Source organism: Gobius niger (assembly GCF_951799975.1).
Source record: "Gobius niger genome assembly, chromosome: 4".
NCBI classification, from domain to species: Eukaryota; Metazoa; Chordata; class Actinopteri; order Gobiiformes; family Gobiidae; genus Gobius; species Gobius niger.
This window is the reverse complement of record NC_136855.1, coordinates 34,592,113-34,604,142: the sequence shown is the minus strand read 5'-3', so window position 1 is coordinate 34,604,142 and position 12,030 is coordinate 34,592,113. Positions and strand designations below refer to the sequence as shown.

General features: G+C 40.3%; 1 protein-coding gene across 1 annotated transcript in view; it reads right to left on the bottom strand.

Annotated features, from left to right (window-relative positions):
* lrrk1 (leucine-rich repeat kinase 1) overlaps positions 1 to 5,739 on the bottom strand; it is a 36,920-nt gene extending 31,181 nt beyond the window's left edge. The window contains exons 1-5 of the mRNA XM_079554647.1: positions 5,605 to 5,739; positions 5,066 to 5,250; positions 2,865 to 3,039; positions 2,592 to 2,771; positions 1,152 to 1,288 (exon numbers count right to left, since the gene is read on the bottom strand). Of these exons, the coding sequence (XP_079410773.1) occupies positions 1,152 to 1,288; positions 2,592 to 2,771; positions 2,865 to 3,039; positions 5,066 to 5,250; positions 5,605 to 5,677 (750 nt within the window). The 5' untranslated portion in view covers positions 5,678 to 5,739. The remainder of the gene's footprint in view (positions 1 to 1,151; positions 1,289 to 2,591; positions 2,772 to 2,864; positions 3,040 to 5,065; positions 5,251 to 5,604) is intronic.
* Positions 5,740 to 12,030: the final 6,291 nt, after the last annotated feature.

Genomic DNA, 12,030 nt, shown 5'->3' with positions numbered 1-12,030 from the left:
GATCAATTGTTTTTAGAGTTTCTGGTAGGTATTCACTGCTAACCACCCATACAGCCATTGGTCACAAAAAGGTAAAATACACACAAATATATACGTATATATACACAGTTGTGCTCAAAAGTTCACATACCCTGGCAGAACTTCTGAATACGAAAGATAACACACAAAAAATGTTCACTCATAGTTAGTGATCAAAACTTTATGATCAAGAGGAATGGGTCGCTTTACCATTAGATTATATACAGAACCTTCCACAAACTAACACAAAAAACCACAAGCTGTCATTGATGTTAAACGGGGCAATACACAGAACTGGGGTATGTAAACTTTGGATCCGGGTCATTTTGGTACTTCCTTTTTTATTATGATTTATGGCTTCACACAACCACTAACTTTGACTGAAAAAAAAAAAACGTGTTATCTTTCATATTATTTGAAAAACTGTAAAAAACTGCCAGGGTATGTAAACTAGAATAATAAATGGCATAAAATGTTCCATAATGCACCTTTAAAGTTTGTTTGTCAGAATACACTGAAAATTAAAATTAAACCTATGCATTATAATTACTCAGCTACTCAGTACTGAGTAATTAAAGCGCCTCTGACAGTCTCCCCCAGGGGAAACTGAAGCTACAAACGTAGTTTACCACCACCGAGTGTGGAGTGAATGTACAATTGTCTCATGTAAAGCGCTTTGTGACTATATGTCTGTGAAAGGCGCTATATAAATAAAGATCTTCTTCTTCTTCTTCTACACACATTATTCAAGTAGCATTATCACCAAATGCTTACTGAAGTCCCTACACTTTTTTTTTTTTGCCTCTGCTCATGAACTAATGTACTTTTTTTACTGAAGTGGCATCTCACGCCTGACCCTCCATCCAGCCCAGTTTTCATTAGATGTAAAGTCCTGAAGCATGTAATGTTGGTGCTACTTTTTACCCAGATAACTGCAACAAAAGCAGAACTTCTCGTGTTAGACACAGGCAGAATCTGGTTACATTTTGATGGCAAACTTTACTTCCCTGCCTGAGAAAGTAGTACTGATACAAGTCTGTAATCGTGTGCAATTTTAGGGTAAACAAACCAAATCACACTGTGGCAGCTCCTCGTGTTTCATAGCTTTTGCACGAGGGGATGTTTTGACAAACCTTTTCCCCGTCTATGTGGTCGCGCTCCGAGACCCTCTGTTGGAGGAGCTGTTTGCAGAAGTGTGGGTGGTCGATCAGCGTGTAAGATGAGAAACCTGCTCCGTTTTGCAGTAGGAAGCCGGCGATCTCCATGTTACCTGCGATAAATAAAACAAACACACATTCAAAGAGGAAGTGACAACTACACCGTGCCCACAGAAAGCTGCTCAGCTGCATGCAATCCTGTCTTTCCTGTCGAGGGATATTTTGAATTTTATTGATGGAAAACCCCTCGAGGTGGAAGATCTTGTTTCACTGAGGTGTTCTGGGAAATGGCTTGGATCAGTGATTCCCAAAGTGTGGTGATACGCAAAGACATTTTGAAGGAAAAAAATATGTTCACACAATTTAATAGAAATGGGATGTAGTAGTTCTGGACCTTAAAGGGATATTTAAGGATTGTCGACATAGGGCCTAATTTCCTAGTTATCCAGAGTGTTGTTGATTTCTGGAGATATTTTTTTTCATGCAGTCCTTATATTTGAAGAGTTTAGTTGCGCTAGGCTAGTGCTAGGCTAGCGCATGTCTATGGTAACTAGTAGCCTGCATTAAAAACAGTCTGACCCAAGCACAGTGCACCTGAGGCAAATCACTTATAACACGAGTATAACCACTACCGATATAAATGTCTGTGATGACTGAATAATTTTTGAAATAAAACCATTTTGCATTTAAAAGAACTTCTATTTGAGCAGCATCAGCTTCCTGGTTGTAAGCTACGGCTAGCGGCGGAGTGATCTGCTAGGTTACATGATCTACAGTAGTTTGTTTACCTGCGAATTCACAAAGGAGCTTTCTACAAATCAGATATGGCAACGTTTGGAGGACTACCCGATGATTTTGAAGAGGTTTTTAATGCAGGCTACTAGTTACCATAGACATGCACTAGCCTAGCACCACTAAACTCTTCAAATATAAGGACTGCATGAATTAAAAAACAAAACAAAATTTCCAGAAATCACACTCTGCATTACTAGGAAATGAGGCCCTATTTCAAAAATCCTGAAATATCCCTTTAATGCTGTTTACTCCAGAACTGAACCTGAATGAGCGACAAAGGCAGCAGAGTCCTGATCCAACTGGGTCAAAGTAAAACAGCTTTTCCCCTTTACACCAACAGCCTCGTTCTTAAAATAATTCAACGCTGACAATTTCTTTTAATTTTTTTGAAGACTATTTCATTAGGTCAACATATTCTTAATGACCTATCACCCAGACAAGCTGAAATTATTTATATGTGGAAAACTTGCTTGAGTTCAATGTAATAACGGATGTGTTATATTCACAGTGTTTTCAATCAAAGCAGAGGTCGTACAGGACTGGTCACCCAAAGCTTCAGGGGGTACATGGCTTCGAAAGGTTTGGGAACACTGGCTTAGATGTCAAGGAAGAGCCTCATACCGGCCTTAGCAGCAGCATACAGGGGCAGCTCTGTGATATGGGTGAACTCCTGGCTGTAGTGACCGCAGTCCTTGACGTCTACGTTGTACATGTCCACCAGCGTCTTCACCAGCTCCGAGTGTCCCTGCTGACAGGCCATGGTCAGCAGGGAGTGCAGAAGCTCCTCTCCTGCGGCACAACCTCAAAAATATAACAACAAGAACGGCGTCATATTACAGAGCCAGAGTAAGATAAACAGATTTGTGTCTATGCAGGAAGACTAGCATATCTTACCGTTGGGCAGAGAGTCGAGCATCTGCCTGACGAGCCCCACATGTCCACGGTGCGCAGCGAGCAGAGCCGGGTGGTTGTCTGTGGGCTCCTGAGGCACCGAGACCCGGGCCTCCTTCAGCAGGTACCGCACGCTGTCATGGTCGTCGTGCTGCACAGCCACGCGCAGGAGATCCACCTGCACCACACATTAGAACCATGAGCCAATCAAAAGCCTGGCTCGTCAACGTTAAAGTGCATATGCTATTGAAAATAATATTATGACTTCTTTAGATGTCAGCAGTTTTATGAAGAAATGTTGGGCAGAAAAGTTATTTTTATTACAATTTTTAAAGCTACTGACAGGAAGTGACATAGATAGATGTAAAGTTTCATAGCAGTTTGACTCACCTCTATCTAAGTCACTTCCCATCGGTGTCCAATAAGGAAGTGAAACTATGAACATCACAAAAATGGTAAAAACTGAACTGGGTAAAATCTTAATAGAAATAGAACTATGTTTTAGCAAAATATGTGCCTAATGTGTCACTTGCACATTAACCCTTTTCTGTTGTTAATAATGCTACCGAATGTGTTGACAATGGAGTTTTCCAGTTCAGTGCTTATCAATGAATCATGTGTATTTTAAAGGTTCAGGTAACTGTATTTATACTCATACAAATGATTGGCTAGAATTATGGATGAATTCAGTGCTGTTGTGCATTCTAGGGATAAAGGTATAGATTAATGTGACAAATTAATGTGACATTTTATAGAGATGAGTGTAAGCGGTGAATTGTTGTATTTCAGAAAAGGAGAAAAAATGTATGAATTTGATCTTTTTTTTGGAGCCATTGTTCAATGTAACTTTATTTATACCCGTAGGTAGACTTGGTTTGTAGTTGAGAGTTGGTCATTAATCACATTTTACAAACCAAACCAGAGCACCAAACACAAGACACATCTAGAGCTTTTCCGAAACCACTCCCTCCTCCCTCACCGAAACCGCCAACACTGTGCGTTCCGGCAAAATTATATAACATAAGTATGACATATGTTGATCTGAATTACTTTGTAAACTCATAAGGGAACATTTTGTTCATTTAAAAGTATGATCAGTCGAACTTGTGATTTTTGCAGGATTAGTGGGCTGTGCAGGCCGTGGGAAAGGGGGGCTGTGCGTCTGAAAGTCACTGCTCGAATTTCTCTGATGAGTGAACCTCTGAAAGTGCCCTCACTGAGGCCTGAGTGGAAGGGTGCAGGGGAAGAGGGAAGGGAACGGTTTCGGAAAGACCCATAGACTCTCAAACCACCGGGTTGTGCCCAACATTTTATATAATATAATCATTTTACATAACTGACGAATTTGATGACTGTGTGTCCGAATGTCAACACTATTCCCTATTGTGCACTGAATATTGGTCACGCCATTTTGTAGTGGTGTCCGAATGTCCAGGAGAAAGAAGTAAAGCCAATTTAAAATCTCACACAAAGGATTCTGAAAAGTAGTGATGGTCACGAGATGGGTCAATATAGACCACACATGATTGAATGAGAACAACGTTTTGATATCGTGTTGTGTATTAATCATGAATAAACCACCCACATAAAAAGAAGAGTAGCTAGCATTAGCTGCTGAGCGTTAGCTTGAGCCGTTAAACGATGGATAGCCTCCCCTCTCAGACAAAAAAGGCAACAATCCAAGCCGTTTTCTTTATTCATGTTAAATCCATGTAGAACTGATCTGACTAATCTTTATCCATATATATGAAAGAGTCTTTTGAATATTGTCGGTGTTTATTACAGAAATACATTATTCGCGACGTGGCGAAATTTATAGTAGATGTAGAGGACGCACTCTATTGGCCACTCAGACACAACACTCACTACCTTCTCCACAGCACAGAACACGTTACAACCCAAATGTGATCTGCAGTGAGGAGAAACAAGAGATCTGCGAGTCTGAATGGCCAACAGAATGAGTGCACTATAAAGTCAATTACATAGTGCGGCGCTATGTAGTAACTGAGGAGTTAGGGGCTATAGGGTGGACATTAGGGCACAGTCTATGTTTAGATGATTTTGGTTGGGTCTCAAGCTGATTAACCGATCAAAAGCAGGCGACCCCCATTTTAAGTTGCTGCATCCTACAGCTGAAACCAGTGCACTGTATGCTTCATATACCCCCTGTAAAACGCCCAGTTTAACAGTGTGACCGTCCTCACCCCATTGATCCGAGGCTGACCCGCGCTGGACTCGCTACAGAAGGCCTCTTGGATCAGCTCCTGCGCCGCTTCCAGATCTCCAGACTCGTATGTGGACTGGATCTTCTCCAAAGTGGGAGCGGAGCCCACGGCTGAGCCCTGGTCCAGGTCTGAAGCCGGGGGAGGTCCCACGTTCTCACCGGGACCTGTGACACACAGAACATCTCAACCATTGTCTCCGACCTTAAAGGAACAGGCCACCGTTTCTACATGCTGAGATATGTTGATGCGCACCTGTCTGGTCTTTGTGCGTGCCCTCAGTCACGCAAAACGACCAAAGATATTGTTAGCGTTTGGCCTCTCCCCATGTATTCCAATAGCTCCAAACGAGGTGAAGTTGGAAGCTACCACGTTCTTCCACGGGCACACACAAAGACCAGACAGGTACGTATCAACTCATCGAAGCTCAGGTAACAGCTCAGTATGGAAAAACGGTGGCATGTTCCTTGAAGTCAGTTAACAACCGTATCCCAGCCATTAGATAAAAAGCAGGGACCTACTGTTCTGCTGCATCTCCACTTTGGAGGGCCCAGGGTCCGGGTCCGGGCCCTCTTTAACCGACCAATAGGACATTCTGAGTCAGGCGCTTTGACAGTGAAGCACATCCGTCCTCCAAACCAGTCTCACACACCTGCAAACAGGGGAAAAAAATCAGATAAATTACTTCTTTATTTAAGGTATCTTATGTCGAGTTTGAGTCAGTTTGAACTAATCTAAGATAAGATAAAAATGGTACGAGCATACGTCCTTTTTTCCCACTTGAAATGATACCTGAAATAACCTCAATGAAGAAAAAATGTGCTCATTCCACTGGCAACAAGAAGTTTTATCTCATCTAAGACAAGCCCAAACCTACTAAAACTTTAGGTTTAATCATTTCATTCAAGTCCATTTTTGTCACTTCTTCCTCACGATGATTATTCTTGTTTTTCCGGAGTCCTAATTTTACATTTGTTTAATCTTATTACTTTTTTTGTTGAAGACTTTCATGAGTTAAACCTTTTGTAGTTGCATGCCAGAAGCAAGTTGACAGTCTTTCCCTAATCTACTTATCATCGTGCGTTGCCAAACAGGCTTTTGTTGACTGTTTGAGCTGGCAAGGTGATACCCAGCCATTCTTTATGAAAGCACGCGATGATGATTCTTCCTGCCCCGAGTCTGAGCGCTCGTCTTCTTCACCATTTAACCAAAGCAAAACAGATCACACAATGCCAATATTTCATTCAAGTCGTTCATTCTCAAAGTCACGCACATTTCTATTCAAACATTTCCTCAAACTCGCTTCACTTGAATGCGCTCGTGTTTGATTTGTATGGTGCGTGCGCAGAGCCATACACACCCGGCTAAATCATGTTTTATATATCAGCTGTACACATTAGTTAGATTTCACATATCCGCTAGACACATTGCAGTGATTTTCCAGGTTACCAGGCTGAAACGTGAGCCAACTTCTTGAGTCACGCACAGAAAAGCGTGCGCCTAATAGGTTCCACTGCTCCTTTTCCAACTAACTGTGCGTAAAGTTTGACTGTTCACGTCCCAGCCGTTGTTGACTTGCAGATATGTTTCGCCACCGCAGAATAACCTCCATAGCCAAGTCCAAGAAGGCACGTTTATGTAGCTTACTTACAGCACTGGGAGTCCGCCGCCGCCGCATCCTTCGGTGTCAAAACAAAACCCGACACGTAAACTTCCTGATTCCACAAAGGCGTCGCTCTCTCGGGCGCTCGGAGAACTGGGTCAATCCCAGGAAACGGAGCTCGTCTGTGAACCGGGGCTCGTGGCTGTTGGAGGTTTAGAGAAAGACGTGAGCTGTTCCGAGGCTAATCTCACACACAAGAGGCGGCGGCGCAGTGTCAAACCGCAACACGGCCCCGGACGATGGACGCGGCAGCGGCAGCCTGGAAACTGGGGGGCGGAGAAACACATCAACCGCGGAGTGGGCCGAGGTATCGGGTTCAGTTTGCGTCAAATATGAGCGATGTTGGGAGGAATTGTTGCAAAGTTTCGTCGACTGAAATATTTCATTATAATTTTTGTCGAAGTGGGATTTTTGCTGATTTAACCCCTTAACCTGAACCGAGGACATTTTCTCCAGTTTGGCTTTACCCCAATCCAAAAGCTTCTGGAAAAAAAGGTGTGAAAATAGAGACAAAACTGAGACGAAAACAATGATGAAAATGTCACAAAAATATCACAAGAAATTGACGAAAATGTGACGAAAATGTGACGAAAATATGACCAAAATATGACAAAATGTGACAAAAAAATGACAAAAAAATGACAATAATTGGACAAAAATGTGATAAAAATTTGACAAGAAAATTACAAAAAATGACGAAAAAATGACCAAAAAATGACCAAAAAATGACAAAAATGTGATAAAAAATTGACAAAAAATTGACCAAAAAATGACACACAAAAAAATGACAAAAAAGTTACAAAAATGAGTTGAATGCCCGACAAAAAAATGATGGAAAAACAATCTGATGACGTGAGGGAAAAGATCTCTCGGTTCAGGCGGGAGTTAAGAGGTTAAAATTAGACTAAACCTAAATTAAAAGTTGTTTATGAGACTAAAACCATGAATAAAAGAAGAGACTAAAATAATCCAAACTTCCATGACAGTTTGAAAGAGTCTCACATCATTTCAATTTGAGGTTTCGATGTTAGTCAGCAAAAACATTAGCTTCTGAGTAAAATGATGACAAAATATTTCAGTCGATGAAATGAACACCGCTTCATTGCACATGAAACATAAATATTATTGTGCGACTTCGTCCGAATGGGTAGGGAGAGTGAGGTGTCTTGCTCATGAACACATTTAAGGATCCACTCAAAACATAACATAACCTCATGAGTCCACAGTTGTATCGCGGCTTGAGAACAGTTACGCAAACCAAGTACAAGCAGTAACATCTGCAGCGCTCCTGTGTGTGTTTTGTAAGGCTGTGGCTCCATCTAGTGGTTGCAACATGGCTCTGCAACACAATGAGTGACTTGTCCTTTTAGTCTTCTCATTTTGGCTCTTGGGATTATTTTTGGACACGTTCAACTTTGATATTTGATTTTTGAAATATATATATTACATATTATTTCCCTTATCGATGGATCATGTTTCCGCACTTCTGTCCTTAAAGGAACAGGCCACCGTTTTTATATACTGAGATATGTTCTTACCTGAGCTTAGACAAGTTGATACATACCTGTCTGGTCTTTTTGTGTGCCCTCAGTCACACAAAAAGACCAGAAATGTTTTTAGCATTTGGCCTCTCCCAGTGTATTCTTATGGCTCCAAACGGGGTGAAGCTAGAAGCGACCAAGCTCTTTCACGTGCACAAAGACCAGACAGGTACGCATCAACTCGTCTAAGCTCAGGTAAGAACATATCTCAGTATGCAAAAACTGTGAACTCTTCCTTTAATATAGAGGTGGCAGTAGTGAGTATAAAAATGACCAACTTGCATCTAGTCTCTTTAATAAAGAGTGACAGAATGAATAAATGAAGGACGTGAAGCGAGACACTATTGGGCCAACAGTGGCTTGGATGGTCGTTGTAAGTCGGCGGTTGGACTCCTGGCTCCCACAGGGGGAGATTGTCGTTGTGTCCCTGGGCAAGACACACAAGACACCCACCTTGCCTGTGTGAGTGTGACTGAATGAATGGCGATGGTCTGATTTTTGTATTATTATTACAAACAGTGAAAAAGAAAGCCACTAAATTACAATGTTAGTTGTGGTCCAAACTCATTCCTATCTTTCCCAATATATCTGTAGCATCCCAATTCTTCATTCATATGGAAGAGTTTATAGGTCCCTCTCCAAAGTCACTTTCTTAGAAATGCTCGAAAACTACCCTGCAAGTTCATGACAATGACACAAATGCTTATGGGCCGTCACGATCATTACAATATCGACATATCTTTTGATAAATGACAGATGAGCAATACATTTTAAGGCTCAGTATTTGTAGTGTTTCTAATGTAATACTTTATTTTTTACCCAAAGTAAGTTGTGTCTCGTTGTATTTCATGTTAATTGTGGGATATTTTAAGCACTTTTCGAACAGAGCTTGACCCTCATTTTTAAGCTTTAGATTTAGTTTCTGTTGCTTTATGAGGTCTTCAATAATATCGTTTATCGCAGTTTCTGCCTCAATATATCGAACTTTAGATTTTGTTATCACGGCAGGCCAAAGTTAATAATATACAAAAGGAGGACAAAATAATTTCATTCCTTTAATCCCTTAACTCCCACTTGAACAAAGCACATTTTCTCCAGTTTGGCTTTACCCCAATCCAAAAGCTTCTGGAAAATGGAGTGAAAATATCAACAAAACTGAGACGAAAACAAGGATGAAAATGTTACAAAAAAGTGGGGGGGAAAATGTTACAAAAAATTACAACAATTTGACAAAAAATGTACAAAAAAATGATGAAAGTGTTACAAAAAGATAACGAAAAATTTAGAAAAACATGACAAAAAAGTGACCAAAAGATGTAGCAAAAAGTGACAAAAAATGCCCCAAAAAAAAAGTGACAAAAAATTGACAAAAAAAATGACAAAAATGTTGCAAAAAAAATATGAAAATTTGACAAAAAAAAGTGACGAAAAATGTAGAAAAAGGTGACAGAAAATGTGACCAAAAAATGTGACAAAAATGTGACAAAAAGCGATGAAAATGAGATGAGTTTTGTAAGTCTTAGCGTTCAAATGAGGTGTTACACTGGCCTACAGGATTTGGGTAAAGCTGGAGAAAATGCTCTCGGTTCAGGCGGGTGTTAAGAGGTAAAAAAAAAAAAAAAAAGCAGATATAGTCCCTTTAACGACATACTGTATACATAGATTTTAAAGTTTTCTTTTAGTCATTATTGTGCTTAAAAAGGCACGTTTAGCATAAAATTGGCACCAAGTTGAAATGCAGCATAACAGGGATAAATGGGCAGCGTGGACTAAATCGTTTTTCTTTCGCTCATGTTGCACAAAAACAGTCATCTGTCCAGCCTAAATACTGGATGCTACTGTCTCTCCGACACGGGTTACTGTTTTGGTGTTTGTCTCCAAAGCCATCTGGACCATTATGCACAACTGGCTCAGCAGGTGGCTCCTCTGCCTCGCACAATGGAATACATTAGTGGACAGAATATTATGCACATTTTAATAAAAAAACACTCTCCGAAACCGCTGCCATTTCCACAACAAGGGGCCCTGTGCGTTACAGAGAGGAACAAGAAAGCTCCAGGGAGACTGTTTTCTTTTCTACAATTGCTCGGCAAAATTGGCGTACTTGTTTCACGGTAAATACAATACAGATACACAGACAGATACGCTTTGTGTTTCTTTGTTATTTCTGCAACGTTTGGGCACATTATCGTAGTATTTAAACCAGTTTCTCCCATTTGTATTAATTAAATGCACAGCTTTGTCAGACAGTAGCGTCGTTTTAGATTTAGACTCTTACTTCTGTGTTACTGCTTGATAAACACATGCTATATTTAAAGACTAACCCACGAAGGGGAAATTGCTGCGTTTACGAGACATGGCAAAATACATTTTCTCTTACAAAGAATAAATTGGTTTGCCTGCGTCTGCTTTAATGGACAACACCTCAAAGTGATTCAGCCCTATTCTATGTAAAATGAAATTGTTGCCAGAATTGAGGGCATGAACTGGAGTGAATCGGTTTAAATCGGGCTAAAACATTGGCCCTTAGCTAAGAAACTGTTTCAAACTGTGAGTTGTACTGGGGTTTGTTCAGGTGATACTCAAGGCCATCTGCAGCTTCAGAAAGGGGCTGTGCAATTAATCGAAATGTGATTACAATTTCGATTATTACACTAAACGATTACAAAATTAGCATAATTGAAAAAAAAAAAAAAGTTTTGTTTTTGCAAAGCAGACTTGCATTATTTCATGGCGCTGGGATTATTTTGCCTTCGCATTTCACGTGCTATGGCTCAAACTTTTCCCTGACATAAAAACAAACAGCGCTGTGTGATGATGTCATCAGGCCGCGCTGCTCTGTTTACTTGCGCAGGTGTGAGGGCTGGCCAGCAGGGGGCAGGTGTGAAACAGAGACCTCTCCTTAATCGAGGCAAACTTGAAATCATTTGTACTTTTATGACTGTTCAGAAAACAGAAAATATTCAGCATAGTTTTTTATTATTATTAATAAATATATAAATAAAAAAAGACTTTGAATAATCGTGATTTCAATTATGACTAAAATGATCGTGATCATTATTTTTTCAATAATCGAGCAGCCCTAGTTTCAGATTGTATTCACTTTAATTGGAGATAGTTTTTTCCAGTTAAGACATGGTTCACGACATAATTTAACCCAGATCAGGTGTATTTCAGACCTTTCTGGAACAGGTTTAGTCCTGATTTGATCTATCGAGGCCAGGTGGTACTTGGAAGCTCAAATACAGTATTTTATGAGGTGAAAAGTATGAACACAACTTTGATTGTACTTTTTGAGTGACTTGCACCCTGCTCTACCGTCTGAGCCACTGTCGCCAAATCATCTCGTTTCAGCGCACATTTGATGGTATAGTTGATTGTAATATTCTTCATGTTTTGAATAAAGCTAATAAAAAGATATTGCCAATGCACAGCCAAGAAAGGTTTGAAAAAGGAGAAAGTCAATTCCAGAGCGACAGAACGCACCGTCACAGCGACAGGAATTAGTTTATGGAAAGCACTTCAGAAAGAAATAAAGGAGTCAGAAACTCTCCTGGCATTCAGGACACACATAAAAGCAAAAGTGTCTGAAAATTAGATTTGGACACGAATAATGTGAGCTATTGGTATTGAGCAGGAATATGATGGTTTTGAGTTTGTATATTGTAAATACTGTACATAAAACACACAGTAATATCAGTAAAACCGTAAATATTTAGAGAGTTGGATGCAAATTATGAAAA